The sequence below is a fragment of the Barbatula barbatula genome (assembly GCF_947034865.1).
Source record: "Barbatula barbatula genome assembly, chromosome: 21".
NCBI lineage: Eukaryota > Metazoa > Chordata > Actinopteri > Cypriniformes > Nemacheilidae > Barbatula > Barbatula barbatula.
This window is the reverse complement of record NC_136784.1, coordinates 10,096,078-10,123,091: the sequence shown is the minus strand read 5'-3', so window position 1 is coordinate 10,123,091 and position 27,014 is coordinate 10,096,078. Positions and strand designations below refer to the sequence as shown.

General features: G+C 38.5%; 1 protein-coding gene across 1 annotated transcript; it reads left to right on the top strand.

Moving 5' to 3' along the window:
- Positions 1 to 322: 322 nt before the first annotated feature.
- Positions 323 to 26,406, top strand: nxph1 (neurexophilin 1). Its single transcript, XM_079485658.1, has 2 exons — positions 323 to 693; positions 24,424 to 26,406. Exons 1-2 carry the CDS (start codon positions 640 to 642, stop codon positions 25,186 to 25,188), a joined length of 819 nt encoding a protein of 272 aa, XP_079341784.1. The 5' UTR covers positions 323 to 639; the 3' UTR covers positions 25,189 to 26,406.
- Positions 26,407 to 27,014: the final 608 nt, after the last annotated feature.

The following is a 27,014-nucleotide window of genomic DNA, read 5'->3' as shown; positions in this document are numbered from 1 at the left end:
AAAGCCCAGTTTGTTTCTAATAAATAAATAAGTAAATAAAATAATGATTTGAACAATAAACAAAGCGAGGATCTATTTAAAGCGCTGCACCTCGCCACGCGCAAACGCAAACACGGAACAAGTCTCTATTAAGTCGCCGCAGTCGTGTGATCCCGTCGTCTCGGACCAATCTCATCCGGTGCTTTAATGTTCTCCCAGTCTGTTCTTGTCCCACCCCCTCGACTCTCCTCCCCGTGGCTGGCGCTGAGTTTCTCTCCGGATGTAGCGCGGCGCGCGTGGCTCTTCGCGCGCGATATAAAGCCACCGCTGAGTGACAGCGCGCGCGTGAAAAGCCTCTGTCCTTTTTACAAAGAGGACTTACGCCGCAGCCCCTCCAGGCAGCGAGACCATCGAGCATCTCCCCCGACACCTCAATGAGATATGACTGTGCTTCACTCCTTGTCTGGATTAATGCCTATGTAATCGTTAATTTGCTCACCCTCCCTTATCTGTCAAGTTTAAAGCCTATTCTGTGATCATGGGGTCTATAGTGTCATTTTTGCCTAGGCTAAAGGTCTAAAGCGGATACCGGGTGGATCTATGTTCCTTTCAGACAAGAGAAACAGCGCAGGGAAATTAGTGGAAGTTTGAGAAGGGAGGATGCGGGCGACGTGTTGGTGTGCGGTCTTTCTCCTCACTCCGGCTGTCTACCTGGTAAGTGTCCTTTTTTCATTTTGTCAATTTGCGACCAGAATTTACAGACGGTTATACGTTCGCGAGTCTGGAAACGTTGCTGTCCTTTTTATATCGAAAACTGTGGCACTTTAGAATAACACAATGAAACCAGAGATCTTGCAGCAGGATTCGTTTTACTCTTCAGCTATCACGTCAGGGTAATAAAAATAACTTTTTATGCTGTTGTGATGGAAAGGGAATCGTTCTATTGAGTGTTGTTTGTGATACTTCACGTTTTGATTGTAACTTTAACATGAAAAACTGCCGGATAACATCTGCTCACGAAAGGACCAAATTCACATATAGCGTGATTTTATTTATAAAATGCGTCTCGTGCGCGGACGACCCATCCTCGGTGTCTGAAGGCATCTCTCGAAAAGGACACACGAGCGGTTTTAGTATTTGACCACTGGGGGGCGCCAAAATAAATGAAAATAGGCGAGTAAACGAAGGCGCAGTGACGGTCTTTTACCCAGATGAGAGTACCTTTGATTTCTACTATTCGGGGCCGCTGATGGAAAACATAGAACCACATGTCTAGAACAAACTACTTTTATCACCACAAATCACCAATCGCTTTATTAAAAAGGTATGAAAAGTATATAGACAACTACGACTTGATTTAACAGAGGAACACAATTATGGTGACCGATTCAGCTTGATGAAACTTAATATTTGCCCAAAAAAAATATGGAGGACATTTAACTTTTGTATTTATTAATAAAAAAATTTTTTAGACTTATGTGTTTGTTAAGAAGATAAGAGTGTTTTTAATTGAAGTGGCTAAATCTAAAATTATAATAATATCGTGCTTATTTATTTTTTCCAGGGTTGTATCTTTCTTATTTTTTAGACGGCCCGCGTACATACACACATGTACACAAGACGACTAAAACATTAAAGAAAAAGTAACATTACTGAAATGAATGAAACATAGCAGGCCACTTTAAACGTCCCTATTTAGCTAATTTATTTTATACTGTATTTTATACTGTATTCTAATTTGCATTATCCTTTTCGTTAGAAATTATTTTTGGCTATTTTTTATAAATCGTTTAACAATATATACTACCTAATTACGTTTTTAAACAAAGCATTCGCAGCCATCTATCACAGTGACGAACTATAACCTTTTCTACTCCAACTTTCTCTTCCCGTTTCATATATTATTTAAAGAACTAAAATCATTGTATGACTGAAATCGGAGATATATTTAGTTTTAATTTGTTTTAATTTCTAAATAGATATAAACATAAACATAAAAGCGTAATCATTTGTAGTTGTATCATGTTGTAACCACTTCACAAAAGTATAGTAGCATAGTCGATTCTTATACGTTGTGGTCATGCCTTTCTAACGTAATGAATTTTGCAGAGGCCAGAACAGTACCGCGCAGAATTTTGGGGACGTGCGAGTTCCCAGTTTTTCCTTAGACACTTCAGCACCATGGACAGCGCAGTCCGGAAGCCCTATCGCATTAAATTCGATTAACTTCACTGAGCTCGATTTAATGTATGTGGGTTTTATTTGAATGTATTAAAAAATGTATATATATAAATATATATATATTATTCACTTTATTCATTATTCATATTGCGTACTGTCACTGTTTCGGAGTAGACCATCACTAAAAAGTAAAAGGTTCAGGTTCTCGTCTTGAAAACAAACAGAAAAACACTTGTTTATTTTACCTTTATTTACCTCGGCTGTCTTTACAAACAAGACGCACATGATCTATATCTGTTTATATATTTATGGGTTAATGTCTCTTGCAAATCTGTACCAGTTTGGACGGGTGTGAAAGGCGCAATTGTCTTATTATCAGCAAAGCCGTTCATTTTTTTTCTCAAACTGAAAAGGCTCAGTTTTTCTTTTCTGTTAATAATTACCAAATTAATTTTCTAAACTGAAAGAAATGTTCTTTGTATTCACTCAATGGCGAAACATAAAATACAGATTTTAAATTCATGGGTAAAAATACTTCATCTTCTAGGCCTATCCGCACCTACAAGGATTAGAGTTGAACTTGGATACTGTATTTCTCTTGTAAGTCTCTTGTCAGAATTTAAGCCTCTTGTCTGTGCCGGTTCGCCATGACCCCGATAACGGCGGAACAACGGAGCGCCTGTTCGCCAGGCAACCCGACTAACCGCAGCGCTCCAATGAGCGCACGAAACGCGGCGCTTCTTTATATGTATAAGGGTACTGTTGTAGTGTTTTTTTATTACATTATTGCTTTTTGAATTTTTCTTTATTTAAAATCTGATAACATTTTCTTAGTAGGCTATATAAAGTTCTAAAAATGCAAATACAAAAACTCTTAGAATATTTTATTGTTTTTTGGCAGCTTGTAAGTGGGCTGACTGGGTTATGTATTTATTTTAAACACCCACATTCCATAGAAGTTAGTTTTAGTATCTCCAAATAGCAGAGCACTTCATGTGCCATCTTATTTCCACATCAACCGCATAAATATAATGCGTTCTGCAACTATAGATACAGACTTATTATCCAGCACAAACTCAACCATTTATTAATAATCTTGAGCGTGGAATAATCCTCAGTTTCTCAAGTGTTTTTAAACCTTCGATGACTATTTTTTAGGAGCTGCTCAGCCAGCTACATCCACTCCATTTAAGACTCCAGTGGAAAGCTATGGTCAAGGTCCGAGCTAACCCACTTGTGTCTAATGATTGGTGAAGATGGCGTGAAATGGTTCAAGTAAAATTCCGCGCTCTTAGTCCATTAAACCTCATCTACGCTTCAGAAACCACTGGAAGGCTCTTAGGTCAGCTGACCTGGGCCCCAGAGGAGACATTTTGACACATGGGCTGTCAGTCTCTTTAAATAGGTTAAAAAGAAATGCAGTTTAACTGCCCTCTTGAGGTCCTTTAAATGAATAAGAACTTAAGTGATACAATCAAGATTGTTCTGTTCTGACAAAACATATAGGTTGAACAAAAGCATAACTCAACTGAAGTGGCGACCATGATTTTGTATTCTCTACTTCACAGGCAATGTCTGTACTTATTATATGCATTTGAATTTGGTTCCTGTTAAATTGGTGTCTGTGTTGATGTGTATGTTTGGTTACCCCCTGCCGGTTCAATCCCAGGATAAGCCATGATTGTATGTGGTTGTGGAGTGTGTGTTAAGGCTGAATGATGTTAAGCTCTAAAGTGATAAAAAGGAACAGTGAGGTCTGAGAGTGGGGGGTGGAAATGTTGAGAACCCAAGGCTGTATATTTAGTGTGCAAAGCAATGCAGTCAACCGTCTTCCCATGGTGCACACACACATATATTCACTGTTTAATAGACTTGTGTTCACATCAGTGCCACAGTCCATTTATCCCAACTCTGTGGGATTCACGAAGAGTCTTCATATTGCAGTTAAGGACATCTGCATTATGTTAATGCATATCTCTGTAGGTAATGGTACCATCAGCAGTTCTGCAATAGATAATTGGAGAAACTAAATTCGAACATGTTCTGCAACGATTGCCACCAAGATGAGCTTAAAATGCAAACTGCCATCTAAAATGCATTGAACACTGCATGCTTTACACTATCATTGACCTGTGACCCTTTTGGAAACCCTAACGTGATTAGACAGGCATGTGTGACCCTGTGAGCTCTGCTGGGCTTTGTAGGATAGTGCACTTGTGCATTCATGTCTGTGTGTGCTGATAGCAGCACGGGGGCCGATGACTGATGTTGTGTCTTTGTAGGATTGACGTCTCAAGGTGCCCTTTATTTAGCAAGTGAATCCCTGGCGCTACACCTGTGCCAAGGGTGTTGCTCAAAAGCCTTGTAAAATACAGCTCTCTAACAACACCCTCCACAGCTCAAACCGGTGGTTATTTCCTATAGCGTGCTCATCTTTTTTGATGGCTGTGAATGAATAGACAAACATTATCATTTGTGTTGAGAAAGACTGGCTGAGAATAAATTCATTTGGAAAGCTAGGGTGGAGGATGTGGTTTTTTTTTGGTGTCTTGAAAAGCAAGTTCAAATGACCTTCATTTTTCCAGACTCGTATTACTTGAAGGGACAGTTCACCAAAAATATTTTTTCCAAACCTGTATGACCTTCTTTTTGAAGAATGTTGGTAACAAACAACATTGGCTCCCAGTGATTTCCATTGTATGGACATATTTTCTCTTGTGTTGCACAGAAGAAAGAATCATATACAGCTTCTGCATGATATGCAGGTGAATAAATAATGGGAGACATTTTTTGTGAACTAATGTTGTTGTGGACTAGGCAATAAGTAAACATTGTATTATTTATGTCAAGTTTTTGTCAACCAATACAAAAAGTCAATTAACACTATTGGGCTCTTTATTTGATAAATAATGTTTGTTTAGTGTTTACCCTGCACAAACAAGCTTTAGCAGATCCCACTTTGAAACTCTTTCCTCCTCTGACCCTCCACACACACTCACAGACGCACATATACGCGCAGTGTCAAGCTAAGGACAAATAATTGGGTGGAGACGGGACAAGGTTGGTTTGATTTATTACCACAGTCTGTGCTCTTCTCTTTCCAAAACTGCTTCTGAATTTGAGTCACCAACACAGGTCAGAGGTCATCGCTGGACGCAACCCCAGAAGGGCTGTGGATCTGGAAAATTATACCCTAGACTGACCTGAGCCTCAACCCAATGGGCTATTTTCCCTGTTTCGTTATATATATATATATATATATATATATATATATATATATATATATAAGAATTCTATCCCATCCCTGTACGTGGGGTGTGGTTAAAGAAACATTTCTAAATACTCCATGCGAAGCCTTCGGAGAGACAGGAAGGACCAGATAACCCCAGCCTACCTCCCTTCTATCTTAAAATGCTGTGGGACTCTGAAGTTTCTTTCATGCATTAAAGAGGCTGGAATTAGAGAGATTAAAGCGAAATCTCTGAGCCATAAACGTCAGTCAGACAACAATGGTGATGGATTACACCAACAACCCTTCCAGACTGTATTTGGATACAGGTCTGCAATCATTTCCCAAAGATATGAGAAGCAGATTCGTAGTCGTGGCACCGAATTGAGGTGTGGAAGAACAAGAGGTGTTTACGTATTAGATTAAAGCACTTTAGGTTGGTCTCTTGGTCTTTATGGCCATCTCTTGCATGGTAAAATTGCTCTAAAGCAGCGTTCCTTAAAACAGGAACAGGAAGCTATGGACATGTGCTTTAAGCTTCTTCTATTTCAGTTATTGCATTCAGATGACGGAATGATGTTTTGGTTGGTGGATGACAATTAATACTCTAGGTTGCTGGCCATAGTTTACCAACTTTCAGTCATTGTCTTTTAAAGCATTACCCGTCTCTGCCTACAGGTGGAGCACTGTCACAAGTTCAAGTTGGAATGGTTGGACTGTCTTAACAAGCCAGCATGTGTTTGTTTTTTGCACATGTACATTTGTTGCATTTCTTAAGTGTAGGCTATTTTTTTAATTTTTTAACGTTTTATTTAAAGGTTTTCTTTGCTTGGCAAACTAAGCTGCAACTTTTAAAGTAGGCCTTACTTTCCACAATGAGGTCAATATAGTCAACAGAACTTTTGTACAGATATTGATCACCCTTAATCAGAAAACTCAATCAAAGTGATTGACTTACTTACTTCTCAAAACACTCATAAAATTTCTAATAACCATTAAGAAAAAGTAAAAAAAAAATTAGTTATTTTCATGTATGTCAGGGCTGTTTAAATGCACAATGGAAAACAACTGAACCATTACAGGTCCAGCCGAATGTTTATTTAGAGAAAAGCTACACTTTTACATTTATATCTACTTAATAAATACAATTTTGAATTGTAGTCCATATTATTTCTATAGATCAGTGTAATTAAAAGATTTGTTATAGTTCTATTATTGATAATGTTTATAATGTAATGGCATTTCTTCCATCTGAAAGAAGTGGGGTATGGTATTAAAGTGATAGTTTTACCAATTTCTTTTATTTTTTCCATAATTTACTCACCTTCTTGTCATCTCAAATGTGTGAGTTCCATAGAAAGTAAAAGAAAGTCATGACTCCTGTAGGACTTAATTTATTCTGCATTAATTCATCCCTTTGAGAACTGTCCATTTTGATCAACATTTGCTAGTATTTCTAGTATCTAATACACATTTTCTAGGTAAATCAAAGTAACAGGCAACCTCGTAATTGAACAGGCCTTGTTTATTTAACTGATTTTGTATATCTTTATATTTAAGGTATTGATCTTTCTTGTGCAAGTTCAACAACTCTGAGTTCATAAGACCTCGTGTGCATGCACCCCTTTTAAGACCCTCTTGTTTCATATCATCAGTCTGTCAACAAAACCTGCTGCTGACCCTGCATGTAACAAGCTGCAATAGATGCTTACAGTAATTAGGCTCCTAATTCAAGTGTGTGAGAAGATTTAGACACGGTAAACTTGGACAACACGATCGCTTTTGTCGTCTTTGTTGAATTAATGAACTTAATTACATGGCATGTGGACAAAACGACTGTACTGCATGGAACCAAATTCAATAGATTTGACACAAAGCCACACTTGTCTGCCTCAGTCGCTATCCTGCATTAGGTGGCTCACCACTCCACTGCATATGCTAATAACTGCAGTGCATCTGTCTGTAATTTGTGTGTGTGTCGGGAGGACCTGGTTTATTTTCAAAAGCCCCAGTTATGTTTCTTCTCTTGAAATGAGTTAAATCTTTTTGTGTGTCTGTCAATCAATACATAATACAACACACATGTATCTCTCATTTTTTAACTGTATAGCTATACAGAGTGTGAAACTTCAGCTTGAGACGGACAAGCATGTGTGTGGCAAGTGTATGGAAACTGTTCATGACTGCTAAACAGGAACAGACCAATCTGGGGGCTTTTCATTCTTCTTGTTGTGAATGGCAGCATTGCAATACATGGCCGGGGTCTGCTAGATTTCATTTTTGATTTTATTGATTTTCAGAATCACAATCGCTCCTCACCCAATGTGGGCATACAGCCAGCACAAGTTGTCTAGAAAAATCCTTGAAATGGAGCAAGAAAGACATGCTAATTTGGACGATGAAGTTACACATGCCTTACTTGTATGCCTTACACATAATAGTGACCAAAACTTGGGTTAAAGGAACAGTTGAAATGAAAATTCTGTCATCATTTATTTCCCCTTGTTCCAAATCTGTATGAGTTTCTTTGTTCTGATGAACACAGAGACAGATATTTGAGAATTGCTTGTAACCTTATGGTTCTTGCCACCATTTACTACTATCTGTTAAACACAAAACAAGATATATTTTGAAGAATTTAGGAAACAGTTCTGGGGCACTTTTGTCTACCAATTTTTCCCACTATGGAAGTCAATGGTGGTCAAGAACTGTTTGGTTACTATTCTTCCAAATATATTTCACTGTGTTCATCAGAATAATATAAATATACAGATCTAAAACAACTCGAGGGTGAGCAAATGATGACAGAATTTTTATTCTTGAGTGAACTGTCCCTTTAAGGCTGATTCTAGGTTGAGTTTAATATGATATTTAGATTTACAATCCAGTGTTTTTGTATAAAGTGGTATTCTGCCCTTATAATTTTTCATGTTGCTATAATCTTTTTATGCTTCTACCCTATTCACTTCATTTAATTCAGGGATTTAAACTCTCACAGTCTGGTAGTTCAGTGTGAACGGCAAAGTGTGTGTGTGCATGTGTGAATAGTCTACAACACAACAATGACTAATATGCCAGTATGTCGTCTTTTTTATATATATTGAAATGAGAGATTCGTCAAAGACAAGAGTCAAGAGTTATTCCGAGAAGCACAACGGAAACAGAATAATTTCCAGAAGGATGATTTTGTTTTGTTTGAAAACTTTTACGTTGTGTTTTGCATGTGATCTGAAATCTAGCAGTAGGTAGACAAAATAGGTCAGACGAAGTTTAAACTACAATAAAGCAATTTAATCGAAGTAAAAACAGTGATAGACTACATAATAAAAAGGAAGACACGAGTGGCAGTTACCCACACTGTAAAAAAACAGTAATTTTACTGTAATTGATCACATGTACTGAAAATACTGCAAATGTACAAGAAAAACTTCTTGTAGGAACCAAAACACCTCTCCAACCGTGACCCGAGCTGATCTTTAACAAGTGACACATGACAAAGATAGTCAATTTCTTCTGTAAATCCAATGTCAACTCAACTAGACACAGAGTAAAATGTCTCTAATTAATAGACATGTGAGGGTGCCATTGATGCCGTGTAAAAGTCTGAATATTTCTCGGTTCTTCTAAAGCCGATAGCGTTGCCTGTGACAGTGACTGAAGGCTGAGCGCATTACAGTGAGGTGATGGATGTGCTGTGTTCTCCCAGAGCGGCCCGAGCACCTCTGATCTGTCAGCTCTCAAAAGCCATTACTTAAAACATTAGCGTGGACCCATAGAAGCAGCCTCTCATACAGAGAGAGACGGGTAAGTAGGATTCTCCTTACCCTGCTCCTGTGGGAGATGGCTACAGAATGGAAGCAGGTGTCTTTGTATGAGAGCGAGAGAGAGAGAGAGAGAGAGAGAGAGAAAGAGCGAGAGAGAAAGAGCGAGAGAGAAAGAGCGTGGACTCTTGTGCGGTGACTGACAGCGCCACCCACAACCCGAATGGGGGACATGCTATGAAATGTTTTGCTCCCATGTCTCGGCTACCTTTTATTCAGTGTCATTCAATTCTACTCGGTTTGATTTAATTTGATTCTGCTGGAAGACACATTATTTTGTGAAACGTAGATGACAGAAAGCTCTGTTTAAATGTGATTGTCTCGCTGTCAGTGTGTCACAGCAACGTTATGTGATGTAAAGGACGAGAGTGGATGAAATCAATTTTGGGTAAACGCAAGTTTTATGGAGTTCTACGATTTGCTTAACATTGGTTTATGGCTCCTTGAGTACGTGTCCAATAGACAAGGGTAGCTGGGAAAATATGAAATAGCTGTTTTAAAGTGATAGTTCACCCAAAAATTTAAATGCTGTCATTATTTTTTATATTAAAATGTACAATTTTTAGGTATGTGTTTAGGGAAAATGACAACTGATGTTTCATTCTGTGAACTACTTATGTTTCTAGCAAATTTCACCTAAAAATATATATTGTATTTGCATTTATTTGCAGAAAATAAAGACTGGAGAAACAGGTAAAAATAACAGAAAATATGCTTAGTAATATTTGTACATGTATTTAGAAAAGATTAAAGAAATTGTTTTATGTGACAACCTCGATTTTGTCTCACATTGTCTTTCACACTGTTGTTGGATGACTTTATGTCACTACTGACGTTTGATTATGTTGAAATTCTACAGACACTGGACTAAAATGACCACAATACATCTAGAAATGCGGATTAAATGAAAATTTGTAATGGTCTCTTAATTTTTGTCTGCGGCTGTACGTCCACCACTCTCTTCTCTCTGCACTTCTTACTATTTTCCCTGCCTTTTTCTGATCAAAAAAGTGAGAACTGTTCAATGTTTTAATTTAATTGCTCAGACTATAAAACTAACAGCCCGGGGGATATTTGAACGTGTCTGTGTCCTGTAAGATTTTAATATACAGCGTAAATGCATCCTTTAATCTTGAATCTCCCATAATGTGCGTGTCTGCATGTGTGAGAGAGATAGAAAACATTATTAGTACCAAACAAATATTATAAATAATAAATATACCAATTTTCCTTCATTGTTTATGTTCAGTAAAACCTCATACCTGTATTCAAGACATACGTGAAATGCAGTGAAAATTGGATTGTGTCCTCCAGTAGGATGGAGAACGTCAGGTCTCTACGTGGTGGAGTAACTTCAGGGCATTACTTTGATGTGCTATTAGTCTGTGAAAGTGCATTATAGCCATGGGACAGTGAGTCTCGGCAAGGGATACATATTAATCAGAGCCCTGGATAACCCAGAAGGAGGTTTCTGAAATGAGCCTCATAATCTCCACTTGAGACACACATACACATCCCTCCAAAATATTCAGAGAGCTTGTAAAAATGTGGAGATCACCATGGGGAACGTGACGGACAAAAGCATAAATGATTTTGAGTTTAACTTTATGGTAATGGTACTATGTGTACAAGGTGAACGAGACATCGTGTTCCTACTTTTTTTGCCTGGAATAGTAATCTGTATTTCATATCATCTTTTCCTCTTAACTGTCATGTTATGTGGACTTGCGTTGCACTTTTCACGAATTCAATATAGTGCAAGTTTTATGCACATTTAAGTATATATGTTAGATGAATTACTAACATTACATTTTTTTTATTAGAACAAACACACAATTGTTGTGATTGTTTGTTGAATTGTATTTATTTTAACTCTATTTAGACGTAAAATTGTGGTGTCAGTGTTTCAATAACTTGCTTCAATTGGTTATAAAGCCAACAGCTTGTATAAAGCCCTGTTCAAACAACCAGCAACTTTGTGCGGTGTCTCGCTTGTCTCTTGCTGTGAGATCATCTGAACAAACTCTCCAGTTACTGAAAAGAGACGGATGACGTGAGCTCTACTGCTTTACTCCTATTAGTAGTTGCATAAAGTTGAACAATTCTAAACTTTTGACGTTTGACTCCTGTCGCTGGACACGCCCACTTTCTGTCGGCAGCGGTCAGTATCGCTTGTGTGCCAGAATTCCCTGGCTCTCCATTGAAATGAATGAGATTGTGTTGCTTTGCAGCAGCTAGTCGCTGACGGTCTTAATGGGGAGCAACATGTTATTTTCTTATATACTGTAATATGAGGTTAAGCACCACTGCACTAAATAAACAAAATACCATGTCTTTAATATGTTAACAAGGACCTAAAGTAGCTGCTCCAATATGTTGTTTGAATTCAATGCTGAGAAGGTATTAAATAGGCTATCTACTGCTGTTCAAGATGTTTTTCCTCTTTTATTACAGCGTAGTAGCTGAAGAATGGGGGTCACCTGCTAAGTGCTATTAAGGACGGGTACATGAGGGAAATTTGTCTATGGAGAATAACATTTCCTAACGGAAGAATGGAGGCTAGGCGTTAGCCCTCCCTGTGAAATTGTCAGAGATGATAGCAGCGCGTGGCGAAACCATTTAAGGTTAAATCTAGCATACAAAATCCACTTTCATTTGTAAGGCTGCTGCTTTCCTGCTCCACCACAAAAGCAAGTCATTTTGAATTAATCTTTTCTGCTTCCCCTCTCTCCTGCATTCTCAATCTCGCACACACACACACACACACACACATTCTAGCTCTCTTTCTCTGCATCTGTTTGTGTGTATGTAAGAGAAGGCGAGAGAATAAGAATCACACAAACACAACACTAAATAGCCCATAAAGTCAGTCAGCTGGCCTTTTATGAATTCTTGTCCCTGTGGTGCATCATGGGAGTTCTGTTTTAAACAATTCCTGTCAAGGTTCAGCCACTTTAAAGTATATTACTTTGTAGTTAACAGCTCTTGCTGAGCATGCTCGACTTTTTAAAGAAATGTGTCTTATGTATTAGTTCACAAGTTACAGAAATGCAGAGATAAACACAGTGATAAAGCAGTGTCGGAAATTAACACTGGTCAGTGTCAAATGTTCAAGAAATACATTTTGAATGCTCTGGAGCTCTGATTATTTTAACCCAGCTGTTGGGTTTGTCTCTTTTTTGACCCAGTGCTGGGTTGAAAATATTTTAGAGTGTTGGTAAGCTAAATCATTTATTTCAGACCCTGAAAAACATTGTGAATATATTTTTAGCTTTGACAGAATAGTCACGTAAGCACTACTTCTTCATTTGTTCAAAGAACGTTATATGGATACTGCACTCTTCTGTATAAATATGAATTATTGAATCAGGACAGTAGATAGTCAACACCATATCTAAAACATCCTCTCTGTATCCTGAACTCTTATCACACCATCAGAGATGTACTGCTCTCTTGGGCATGCAGAAGATTTAAAACTGAACCCTTTCTGTGTGATATCCTTTCTCAAACTAGCTTGTTAATGGTAAAGAGGGCTTTCATTAAAGAAATGCTGTGAAATGTAAGTTTTTGCATGCATAAATGTGCCCGGCTTTGTTTAGACTACAGGCTCTTGTGTATCTCTCATTTTTGGGAGACTTTAATATGTGAAGTCTTTCATGCTGTTAATATCTATGAACCTGAGCAAAGAAGCAGTCAGGTTCTCCAGAGCCGTTGAAAGGGAACTTCAGACTGTGTTCTGTTTAAAGAGGTGCAACATGCTTTGAATGGAAAGCAATTTAGCAGAGGGTAATTGAAGGGAAATGATAAGCTCGGCTGTCTCAGGATTCATTGCTTAAATTTCATTAGGGAGGTTTTTTTGGGGGGGGATTTCTCCTCCAGTGTGACTTGTGTGAAATTGCTGAAGTGTTTATCACAAGCGCCTTTGTAGATTATTGGCTTCTTTTAAAGTAATCACCATGTGAATTAGTTTTACCTTGCTTTATGTTTTTTCTTTTAGAGGATGAATAAATGTTTTATCTTTCTGGAGAGCTTTCTTGTTCTTTGAAACTTGAAAGTTAAAATAGATGATTATTACAGATGACAACAATGCAATAAAGTGGCCATATATCTGAAAGGCATTGTTGTAATTCCATGTAATGTGTACATAGTCACTTAGACATTATGATGTGTTTACAGTGATTCGTATTTAAAAAGAACATGTTTTCTTGGCCATATAAAGTATGAGATACAAGATATGCCATAATGCCATCATATGAGTCAGATATTGAGCTGTAACCAATGAGGAATGTCTCTATTTCATTGACCTGAAAACCCTTTTTATTTTGTGCTTTACGTTTCAAAACGTCCTATAAAAGTTTCATAATATTCAAATGTGGTGATTGGAGGCACCATGGGAGATGCTTTATCACGGTGTCCGTGAGACCACTCAGGAGAATATGGGGGTGTTATCATCCCAGAATATGATATTGTTATGTGAAAGCAGTGTTTTCGCAACAGGGTCCTGTAAAATTGCCTCATGTTCATTGGTCGGTCTATGACCACGCAAAGCGATCTTTGATTTCAGATCCCCCACAGTGTTTTACAAGCTGGCAACAGACGTCATGGGTTGCAGGCATCCTCCGGCTTTCTCCAGATGTAAACTGTGGGAGATGCAATAGATGCAATGGAGTGGAAGATGGCCCTTAATATCGTTTGAAGTTGTTTATTTGCATTGCCCTTGCATGCAAGAGGTTTCCAAAGAGCAGAAGAGCTTACTGTGGTTTTATCAATGCAGTATTTTGCGTTACTTAGCTATTATTCTGTAATATAAATGCCATTACCGGTAGCTTTGACTGTTTCTTTTTGCTGATGCACTTAATTCATGTTAAGCGTGTGCTGTCGTTATTTTTAAGACCACAATTTATTTTATAAACCAATCTCCAGAATTTCAACACAAAGATATAAACAAGTATGAATGCTAAGCACTGTAGGCTATTATATAGTATACACAGTATTATATATATATTAATTATATATACATATTAATTATATAGGTTATTAGATAAATTACATGTCTCTATATATACTGTACTGTAGGTAGGTTATTAATCATTTATTATTTATTATACATATTTTATATAAACTTCTATATTTATTAACTTTAAGCATGCGCTTAGGTAAAATGGTTATTTTGTTTTCATTCTGTAAACTACGGACCACATGCTTTAACGTTGTAAGTCAAAACTTAATAGTTAAATAGAAGTCACCTTTTCAAAATGTAGTTTTGTATCTATGCAGTTTTTTAGTATTTCAACTCTTTATTCATCGAATTCAGACCCTTTTATTTAGCTGTATGTAGTTATGTATTCTCTACACAAAGTTACAGGGTGGCAATCTGGCCCCGTCTCAAATGTATATTTTTCTGTTTGCTGTTCATTTCAATTTTAATCATATTGCAGTTCCAAAAAATGAAATGTATACAGATCTTTCCCAAACATCAGTGATTGCATTGTGTATTCATAATGTTTACATGAGCAAATAAAGCATTAGCCTTCTATCAGGGAAACCAATAGCATTATCTAGAAATGATTGCTTTTGCTTTACTTGTCACAGAACAGATGAGAGTGAGATGAGACCGGGCTGTTTTTATCAGAGCGCGAAGAGCTGTCGTCAGGTTAAAGTAGCACTGACAGATACTGTAAACTGTAAGTAGCCCTGTCAATGGCCCGCTCCAATAGACACGAGCATATCGATCTCTGACTTTCAGTTAAATATCCCTCGAGGCGGTCTCATGATAGCTGCTTCTGTCTTTTTTACACCTCTCTCTCTCTCTCTCTCTCACTCACTCACTCACTTGACTTGCGTATCACATTACATCCAAAAATCAATGCAGCACTGTAGCACACAACAGGCCGTCAGTAAAACGCTTCCACGCATTTCGCAGTGTAGAGACAGCATCGAAACGCCGCCTCGTTTCTCCTCGGCTGAATTATTTGTGTCCTCAACCCCTAAATCATATTGATTAGAACTTGTCACGGATTTGAAATGAGGTCCTGTGGGGTCACTTGCAGCAGAAATGGCAGTTTATTGGATTACAGACTTAATTTGATTTTGAGGGACGAGCGTGCATTATAATGGCGGCCCCCCGGAGAGCGTTCCTCTTTACCTGACTCTTTAACCCTCTTAGCACTCCAAACGAAAAGAAAATACACACACTTCTAAATACACTTCACAATACAGAAATCGGCCATTTTCTGAAACCTGAAGACTACATTTCTCAGAGAGATCATTCAGGCCGTTTGTGTGTGTGTGGATATGCTTGTGCCTGTGTATGACCTGATATCCTGTATGTTGTGAGACCGGCCTAGAGTCCCAATGAAGAAAACAGACTTATAAACATGCTTAATATTTTAAAAGACTTTGCGAAGGTAAGGTGTAGAGATAGTGTTAGGAATGCGGCTTTCAATACGGAATGGCGAAAATAAATAAATACATAATGCTATCAATTTAGTTTATTTTGTGTTTTGGCCAACAAATTACACTTAATATGCAAGTGTTGGGAGGCAGAGAGAAAGAGTTGGTAACCGTTGTGACTTTATAAGATAGAGTTTTGAGTGAGTGCTGAACACAATATTATCTATGTGTAGTATTATGACAAAATTGTTAATCATGGTTTTTGATATTACGATTATATTACGGGGGAACATGTGCCCAACACACTGAAACATGTACTGTATGTATACATACATACATTAAAGCAATATTATAGAGAGTATCTCTTAAGCGTATTCAAAACATCGCACAAATCATTGCGAGTATTAATTTACAACACTACCTGATTGAAAATACAACACTACCTGATTGAACACTACACCCAGTGAAAATATATGTACATTTTTAAGGTAACAGTCTGTGTATTTTGAGAACAAATATCTTGTATACAATTTTGTGCTATAGTAATAAAGTCTTTGTATGCCTACAAATTCATTATGTATTATTTAATATCTTATATATATATTATTCTAACAGATTAACAACACTATGTATTTCCAAATGTATTATTCAATTATTTAAAATATTATTGTTAATTTAGAGGAAAATATGTTTTCTTTAAGAGTAGCCCAATATTGTCAGTCTTTGCACCGTGAAATTGAACTGTAATACAAAAGTTATTCACTTTAAACGATTCTACCTGTATGCCAACCGCAGGTTACACCAATGTATCGCAAGAGGCATTTGAAAGCATATGGAACAGACTGTTCCCACAGTAGTTTATGACATACACGGATCGGTAGGGGCGGTTCGGAAAGACTAGTTTCAGGGACTCTGGTTTTTCTGTGAGCCGAGCCACCCGACCGCGCAGACGCTGATGACATCATTGGCCACTGCTCATGCTTCTGTCGCCGAATTGATCAACGTTAAGCTCCCGTACGTGATCAAAATACCCCAAAATCTCCAAAAGAGGAAGAGGGTGCAGCTCATAACTGTTATAGTGTCTTCCTATAGAATCGTGCAACTTGGAGGTTATGTGCTAAACTGCGGGCTGTTTGAATGGGCATGACGCCCAATTATTGTCAAAACCAGGTGTGGAGCAAACAACATGAGAGACGAAGCCAAAGCAAATCGATCGCCCCCTGGTGTCTGACTGTAGTATAGGACATTAAACCCAGCCCTCTTCAAATGGGACACTACACAAATAACACTTCAAAGGACATTTGTTCAAAGATTGTTTCTGTCATTTCAGTTAGTTCTTATAACACTGATGTATGTTCTTTGACAAGTTCTTTTATAAGATATTATAAAAATGGGGTGTGACGACATGATTTGTGTGTTTGTAATTGAGTTTGTGAGAGTAATGGGCGGGACCTTGATACCCTGCGATTATTACTCCGCAATATGTCAGTGCCCTTTTTCCCTTCATTTTTCTACAGGGGAATTCGATGAAGGCACGTTGTTCATCTCTTTTATGGTCACTACCGGTATATTGCAAAATATCAGTAGCACATCAATATAGGCCAATAGAAAATGTTTGTTTTTATTTTTATTGTTAAGCTGAGATGAAGTAATGTATGTTTATGTTCTTTTATATTAATGCACATAATTTTACACAATATTTGGCTTTTTGGCAACTTTTGGAAATCAATTCTGTTTGGAAACATCAGTGCCTCACTATCATCATTTTAGTTTTCGGAAAATACTTTGATATGGTTTCTTAATAATGAATATACAAAAATCCCTGCCCTTTCCCATCATGCACCGTACAAACAATTACCCTCCCAACACAACCCGTCTGTCTCCTGCACATGTAGCTACCGCAGGTGTCTAATGGAACAGTATAGATCCAGGTCTGGAAAAAATAAAGAATAGGAGAGGAAAAAATCATTTGGAGAAGAACAGCACAGCTTCAGTTTATTATTCCAGCCTAAAATCTCATTAAGTGTGACATTGAGGATTAGTTCACAGGGAAAGCGGTAGAGAGCGAAGTCTCCCGCAAATAGCTGTGAGGAGAGTCGCGCTGGCTTTTGTTTGCCATCATTAATTCTGCGCTGTAGTGGCTAAGAGGAAGGCCCCGAATCACTGATCAGAGGAGGCCCCCCGAATATGACAGCGAGACAGGTGCCCTCACTTCCTCTCTCTCTCTCTTCTCGCAAGTTCGGTTTTCCTCTCTTCGTCTTGCTGCGTCTGTGTTCTCCTCTCTCGCTTTCTCGGCTCTTAATTGGGGTGATTGGGCGGCGGGGCCATCTGCGATGCTGACAAAGGGAAGCCTGCTTTGATTTATGGAGCCTCAGGCCACATTAGTCTCAAGATTTCCACAGTAAATATAAGCGCTGAGCAGCGCAGTTGGCTCAATAAAAATCTGCATTGCTCAGGAAGAGAACTGTGGGTTCGTTCTAGGGAATACTACTATTGCGAATTTGCGATGAAGGCAGATTTACATTCGGAGGGTTTCAAAGAAGCCACATTTTATACTTTTATAACATTTCAGCTTTTACATTTTAAGTCCATCAAATGTGTTTCTTGATGTACAAAATGTTCATTGTACAACTATTTTCTACCCGCTCTGGCTGCTGTCGCTACCTTTAAAGGTACACTTCACCCAAAAATGAAAATTCTGTCATCATTTACTCACCTTCGAGTCTGTATAAATGTCTTTGTTCTGATGAACACTGAGAAAGATATTTGGAAGAATGCTTGTAACCAAACAGATCTTGCCCCCATTGACTCCCATAGTAGGAAAGATTAGTTTATCTTTTTTTGTTGAACACAAAAGAAGACATTTTGAAGAATGTTAAACAGTTCTGGGGCACTTCGACCATTGTATTTTTCCTACTATGGTAGTCAATGAATGGCAAAATGTGTCTGTTTATAAGCATTCTCCCAAATATATTTCTCCGTGTTCATCAGAACAAAGAAAATTATTCGGATTTGGATCAACTCGAACGTGAGTGTATTGGGTGAAAGTTTGCATTGTTAAAATTGCATTGTTTACACACTGTTAGTTTCAGTGTAATGTTTTGGGTGTCATTTAAAAGCAACCATATTCCACACTTTTGTAAATTTTCAAATAAAATCTACTTATATAATAAGTGTTACTGTTGCTTTACATTCCTCTTTTACGCCCTGATCCATTGAATTCATTTAGCTATTCCTTTAAGACTTAAATTATCTGGGAGAATTGGGAGACATCTTTGCATTGTTAAAGAGATAGTTCACCCAAACATAAAATTTCTGTCATCATTTACTCCCCCTCTTGTCAGTTCAAACCTGAATGACTTTCTGTCTTCTGCAGAACACAAAATATATTTTGAAGAACAATGGTAACCAAACAACATTGGTTCCAATCTTCCCTTTGAGACATTTCTCAAAACATCTTCTTTTGTGTTTCCCAGACGAAAGAGTCATATGTAGGTTTTAAACGACATGAAGGTAAATACATTATGTTAGAAAAAGTTTTTGGGGGCGAACTGTCCCATTTGTAATCAAATTTTCCACGAAATGTGGATTTTGATTTTCTAAAACACTTTGTTGAAGCTTGCATGTTTTCAAGTGCAAACAATATTATTTGTCGTAATGTTCTCAATAAGCCATTTTACAATGCATCTCATACATCCCCGTGGTATTAAAGGCTTAGCTCACCTTCAAAAGGAAATTTCTGTCATCATTTACTCACGCTCTTGTCATTTCAAACCTGTTTGACTTTCTTTCTTCCGCAGAACACAAAAGAAGATATTTTGAAGAACATTGTAATAATGTTCTCTGCTGTCTGCTCTTTTGTTTTACATTTCTGTTGCAATACCTACTTGGCCAGTGTATCAGGGGAGCCCATGTACATTGTTTCAAACACACTCGCTGCTATACACAGCGAGTGTGACAGGCCGCTTTAATGGTGCGTCAAACAGCCTTCTTACGACACCATTAGGTGGTTCTAGTGCATGGTCACAGCCTGATATAACAGGGCTGCTTAGCAGCTGTCCAACACTTACAGCAAGCCTCTCGTGTCTCGGCCCCAGCGGCCCGTCCTAAAGCACGGTGCTTAGTTATGTCGCTAATAGGCCTGTGCAACGCTTCAAAATCCTCCAAGCCAAACTCACGCGGCAGGCAGCAGGTAGGGGGTTCGCAGAGCATGCGAATGCTTTGTTAGCAGAAGTGGATTCGCTCGAAATCAGTCTTCATTTTCGCCTTTTTCCTGTTCATTTCTCTCGGGATTGAGGAATCTTATTTAAGCATCTAGATTATGGGTGGTAGACGATTGCTTTAAAGAAAGGTGATATGCAACATTTATCTCATCTCCCAGGCAGGCTGTAAATGGTGTTTGGGAGGTTAACCCGAATGATGCACCGGGCATTTTATGGCATATTGTGTTTTGTTTTTGGCCTAGACTGTTTTTCACTGGAACGTTTACATCAGAAGGATGTTAGGATCTTTGTTGGGTTTTTATCATTTTGTTTTCAATGTATTTCTGAGATCTCGTAAGCGGTATTATGTGAGCTCAGGGTCACTGGGGTCTTTTCTCCACTCGTTATATCTGTTTCCTCTTCTCATTTTAATACCATTGGTGTTTCTCTTGTCATTTCAAACCTGTGTGACTTTGTTTCTTCTGTAGAACACAAACGAAGATATTTTGAAGAATCTTGGTGACCAAACAACATTGTACTCCATTGACATCTACCGTATGGATAAAAAAACACTATGACATTTCTGTTGGAAATCAAACTGCTGTACCCATTATCCTCTAGTGCATAGGCACAAAATCAGTGCAAGTCCATCAGTGCAACCGCCTTTGTTAGGTTACCAACATTCTTCAAAATATCTTCTTTTGTGTTTTGCTCGAGAAAAAAGTAATTAAGGTTTGAAATGACAAGAGTGTGAGTCAATGATGAACTTTCTTTTAACTACCTTTTAAGAGAAACTGCTTGTACCTATAGTAAAGAAGTGGACAATTGTTGTAAAATGCTACATTGTCATGCTTAATTTACGAAGTAAACAGTCAATGCAATCAATGTTCTAAAACTACTAAAACCGATCTCTTCTGTGAATACTTGACCGACAAATGAAAAAATAAAATAAAAAATTACCCCCTCTCTTCTCTCAACAGGTAGTGGTCTAGCTTTTGTTGAAACTAGTAACTCTGTATTAGCACCTTTCGCAATATTGCTCTATTTATGACATATCGCTTATTGCTCTCTGAACTCTTTGTAAGTCGCTTTGGATAAAAGCGTCTGCTAAATGACTAAATGTAAAATGCTAGTAAAAAAATGCTAGTTCACTGTAGTTGACATATTGATGCATATTAATACTTTAATTAGTGCAAATTAACATTCAAATGGAAACACAAATGTGTTGCAATAACATAATTACATTTTGAGAATTAGCGTGTGTAATTATTCCATTTAATCTGCTATTATTAATTACCACAAAAATCTCGCTCTTTATGCTAGACAAGCATCTTGCTGTCGGGAGAGCAGCCATGTAGCGCGTACTTCAAGGTTAAAGGCGGTCAGTGGTGTCGAACTGCTCGCTACATTTTTAATTCCCTATTTTGCAGTGTGTAATTTTCAATTAAAATCTGTCACACATTTGTGCCCCATGACTTTTTGAAAATCGGGAAAACTCTGATATTTGGCACGTTCAAAAATTCAATCGCGCATCACTTGCATGTGACTGTCTCTACATCTCTGTGGAAATGTGTTCACTGCGAAACAATGGACACGATTCTTCATTTATTTGATTTATTTGCCAGAAACATTTATATAAAGCGACTTAGAGTTCAGTCTATACATTTTATCAGCATGTTTGTTCCCTTGGAGTCGAACTCATGATTTATTTGCTGCGAATGCAATGCATCATTTTATAAAAATACTCTTCCAATTGTAATCTCTTATGATAAGGTGAACAGTCTAACCTGCAATACTTGCATTTTTTTAAAGCCTGTCAGTATTGACAAACGTTGGATCAGTATCTTACAGATGTTTAAAAGCTCAGCTGTTGGATCAGGATTGTAGTCAGTAGGATTTGATCTGACTTCACTGAAGTTTTTAAAGTATTCAGACTCATTAAGATCCACACCATGCACACAAACTGTCCACGTGCTACTCTTGCTGACCTGATGCAGTGTAGCGCCTGGGGGAGCCCAGCTGTTTGCGCCTGCCTGGCCGGCTGTCAGCGGGTGAGGATGGAAGGGCTTGGCCGTACTTCCCCCCGAATGTGTTTACCAGATGCACTGTTGCCTCAGGTGAGCGCTTCAGCTGGCTCCATAAAGCTCCAGCAGCCAAGCTGGATCCAAGCCCATCATGGGAAGACAGGCTGAACAGGCCACGGCTAACGTTTAGACATCCGCTATGTGCGCAGGTTTGATGCCCAGGAGAACTGACTCCAGGCCAGTGTGTAGCTGTCTGTGAGTGAGCTTTTTGAGTTAGCCGGCAGTGCATAGACTAGACAAAAAAAGAACATCTTAGGCATTTTTAGGGGGTATTTGCGTTTTATTTTCTATAACAAAACTTATTCAGGGTATTATTATGCATTTTTAAAAAGAAAAAGCTAGGTAACACTCACTCACTCACTCACTAACTTACTAACTAACATTAAAGATTTATAAATGCTGTAAAAATGTTAATTGTTATTTCATGTAAGCTTATGCAGTTACTAATGTTAACAAAAAGAACCATACAGGGATAGTTCACATATAGTTCAAATATAATAAAAGGAAGATATTTAGAGAAATGTCTCAGTGGTCCATGTACTGGCACTCAATGGGGTCCAGTGTTGTCTGGTTACCAGCATTCTTCCAAATACCATCTTTTGTATTCTGCAGAAGAAAGAAAGGTGTTAAATTACATGAGCGTGATTAAATTAAATTAATTTTTGGGGGATTAAAAAGACCCTCTAATGTAAACAAAATCTGTTTTTATTCACGCACTCTTGTGTCGCATCCGACCTTTCTAAGCAAACCTGTATGCTGTTATTATAATTTTCTGTAATTTACAGTTATTTTTGTTTAAAAGGAACATTAATGACCACACTTATGATAAAAAAGCACAATCAAAATAGTCTGTACCACTTCTAATTCCAAGCCTTCGGAGGCCAATACTCCCACTTTTGTGGGAGACACGAGACCATAATCAAAGTTTGAAAATATTTTGTCATTGCAGTTTTGCTTTATTCAGGAGAGAGCAGATAACCATGATGAATACATAAAGAGGAATGCAAGTTTTTCCCTCAGCATTTGGTTAAAACAAGCTCTGATAACCACACCATAAAGAGTAATTTATCAATGTGAGAAGCCCTCCCATTCGGTCAAGCTGCAGTGAGCGTCACATAAAATAACTTCTTAAAACTTGCTCAGCCTTGGCCTGTTTGCATTGCCTCTTCTGTAATGAGCCATTAATAAATAATAACTCTGTCTTTGATCATGTTCCCAGAGTACAAAACATATTACTTGTGCTTTTTTACTATGGGTCAAGGCCTGTCTGCTCTCTTACTCCATACATGAGGAAGAGTAATTGATCTGCATTAGTCTGAAACATATTTAAACTCTTTCGCCAAGGCACTTCATCATTATAAAGTGTGTGTGCTTGTCACCAGGTAAAGGTGCATGTTGCACACCTCTGTACCTTGCATTAAGACTTACTGAATTGAATTTTCAAAATCTGTGGATCACAAAAGAAGATATTTTGAGAAATTTCACAGTGGTTTGTCAAGGGAGTCCAATGTGATTTGGTCAACAACATTCTTAAACATATCTTCTTTTGTGATCTGCAGAAGAAAGAAAGTTATACAAGTTTGGAATAATGAATAATGCTGAAAGAATTTTCATTTTTGGGTGAACTATCCCTTTAATGTGAGTTCTGAGCTCGAGTCAAAAAGCTTTCCAGCAATCCCCAGGATCTTAAGTTAAACCTCTCTTAATTTGCATTTTGAAACACTCTTAACACTCCGCTATTGATTACCTTTCAGTTTCGCAATGTGAAATCTTTAAGTGAGCCGTGCGGCCCCACTCCCTCATCGGCCGCTGTGTTTAAAACGGACCTGCATCGGCCTCACGCTCGCTCATGCTGTGAGGCAATTCTGTCCAAAGGGTCAGCGTGATTGGTAGCGAGACCTTATTTTCTAACTATCGATCCCAGGGGTAACCCTCGAGATGCAAAACCACCGCAAGACGGATCTGCTGTCAGGTCTTACAGTAGAAATCAGGCAATCAATGTCACGTAGCTCCGCCAGGCCCTGTATGAACATAATTTCACTCATGGACACTAAATGGAGAAAACCCAGTGCCTCATCAATCATCAATTCAAGGGGCACTGGCTGGTTAATAGTCTGCTCTTTACTCAAAGAATACTGACTTTTATTATCAGGGAGAGCGGCGGAGGTCTCCTCCTCGACATTGTGCGGTCAGGGAGGAGAAGCAGGACAACGGCGTCACAAGTTTGATCGCTGTATTCTTTTTCTCATTTGCCACGCTCCGTTTCATTTCCCAGAAGGCTCCTGTCATCTAGCGGCGTTCAAAATTGAAGCTTGCAGGCTTGATCGATTATCTCCCCCAGCCCAATCCATTTGATTTGCCTGTTTAGTGGGAGACTGCATGATTGCGTGTGGTTGAGTGGTCAATATCTCCTGGATCAAAGAGTAACATCCACCTACTTCACTTTTCTGTCATGAAGCATTGAATAAAACGCTCATTTGTTGTGCATTAAGATTTTAAACCATTACCTAACATCATCTTGTTTTCGCTTTCAGGTTTCAAGTGCCCATGGTTCCATTCCGGGGAAGTCGGAACTGCTCAAATCAGGGAGCCCCAAGTCGACACTAAAGCACATATGGACAGAAAGCAGTAAGGACTTATCCATCAGTCGGCTTCTATCACAGACTCTACACGGGAAGGAAAACGCAACAGCCCTGGACCTGCACTATGACGCGCCAGAGCCTTACTCTGAACAGGACCTGTGGGACTGGCTGAAGAACACCACCGACTCGCAGGACTCCAGACCGAGAGCCAAACGGCGGCCGATGGTCAAGACCGGCAAGTTCAAGAAAATGTTCGGCTGGGGAGATTTCCACTCCAACATCAAAACAGTTAAACTCAACCTTCTGATCACCGGAAAGATCGTCGACCACGGCAACGGCACCTTCAGTGTCTACTTCCGCCATAACTCCACAGGTCAGGGCAATGTGTCCGTCAGCCTTGTCCCGCCCACCAAAATCGTAGAGTTTGATTTGACGGCGCAGCAGTCGGTCATCGATGCCAAGGATTCCAAGTCCTTCAACTGCCGCATCGAATACGAGAAAGTCGAGAGGGGCTCCAAGAACACGCTCTGCAACTTCGACCCGTCCAAGACATGTTACCAGGAGCAGACGCAGAGCCACGTGTCCTGGCTCTGCTCGAAGCCTTTCAAAGTGATTTGCATTTACATCTCCTTCTACAGCACCGACTACAAGCTAGTCCAGAAAGTCTGCCCAGATTATAACTACCACAGCGATACTCCTTATTTCCCTTCTGGCTGATGGTCGCTGCTGATGCCGCCATGTGAAGGACAACGAGAAGCAAGGATGGAGCACTCTCCCCCATCCATGACAAATACATGTTCCCTAAGCTGTTCCACGCTCACATGGCCCGGGTCATATCAAACAAACTTGGAAAAAACTGAATTTGGCTATTTGCACAAGAACCACCAATTTGTTATTCATTTGGAGTCATTTATTGTATGGCGCTAGTTATCATTAATAATTGAATTCTGTTTAATTTATTGTTTATATTTTAGGTTTATTTTAGGTTATTGTTGTATTACTGGGCTGTTGCTTATAAGAAAACCCACAGTTGAGGGGGTAGCAGATTTTGACATTGTGTCATGTAATTTTCACATTTCCTTTAAAATCGTCTTAGTACAAGTGCTTGTTTTCTTTTGTTGAATTAGTTTCTTTGTTCAAGTAATTATGTGTTTCTTAGAACTGCCAGAGGCCACAAGTGTAGATGTGACTTTATTTTGTTTAGCCAGTAGTTTGCCTCAAGGTTGCGGGAGAATTATTTGCCATCAGAATTTTAATGTTTCCTCCCCTGCAAACTTTAAAACAGCCCTGTTCCTGAATTATTTCTCCCAGACAAAAGCCCGAGTGAGACCCAAAGATAAGGTGATATATTTATGATGGCGAGAGCGGCTTTGTTCTGCCGGTTACGGGCAGGCCTTAACTGCAGGCATGTTTTCTACCTTATAAAAAGAAAAGTTGTACTGTAATAATTCTGGATTGTTCCTGGATAGATCCAGGAATGGCTGGTGGGCTTGCTCATTGTCACTTATAATACACTGTAATGTAATGAATTCTATATCTTAGAGCCTAATTTTATGAATGGTTTGTTTTGTACATAGTTGATCCTGATGGAGCTGCTTCTGTATATGCCTTCATTCCATGTCTGTTAACCGAAACCCTACCCTCTCCCTCTCTCTCTCTCTCTCTCTCTCCCCCTCTCTCTCTCTCTCTCTCTCTCTCACTTTATCTCTCTCGGCACTCCATCCCATATATGCTTGTTCTTGGTTCTCGGACAAAGAAACTGATGTTGCTGATGTAGATGTGAACTCCATGAACTCCATGCTCTTGTACAGGGGCTGTAAAACTGTCAAAATATATATTAGAAGTACTTATCATCTGTATGATTATGTTTACTTTCAGGGGAACAAGGGGGTGGAGATGTACAAATGAATAAAATACTGAAAGTTTTATCAGGTGAAATCTTTGTTATTGTGAGTTATTCAGAATGCACTGTATGTCTTATGTTTGTCCAATATAATATTTTATACTAGCATCAAATACTTTCTCTCTATTCTTTACGGTCACAGCGAGGAAACGAGCAATTACAATATATTACAACTAAACACTAAAAAAATAAAAAGCTAAAATATGGTAAAGTCCACCAGATCTTGGCGCTTTGTATCCTTCTTTCAAATCACAGCACTTGTCATGAGTTTCTGGCATTTATTTTTAACAAACTTTCTATTCGTTTCAGTCTGACCTTAACAGTTTAAGTGCCGTTTTTTTCATGGAACATTTGATGAAGTTGTCATAATGTTAGACTTTCCAAAGAGGCTGCTCTCCCGCAGACACATCAGTGTGAGAATTTCATACGCAAAAATAACTTTTACAGCAATAAAGAAGCAACAACATGAAGAAGCATTAAAGACACTGCAGAAAAACACTGGAAACATGTCATTTTAAATATCACCGCGATTAGAATAACTGAATGATTCCTTGAAGAGATATTTATCTTCCCAATTCCAAAATAGCCCTTTTCTGTGATATTAGCCATATTTTTCCGAGCCAATTTTTACAGTAGAGCA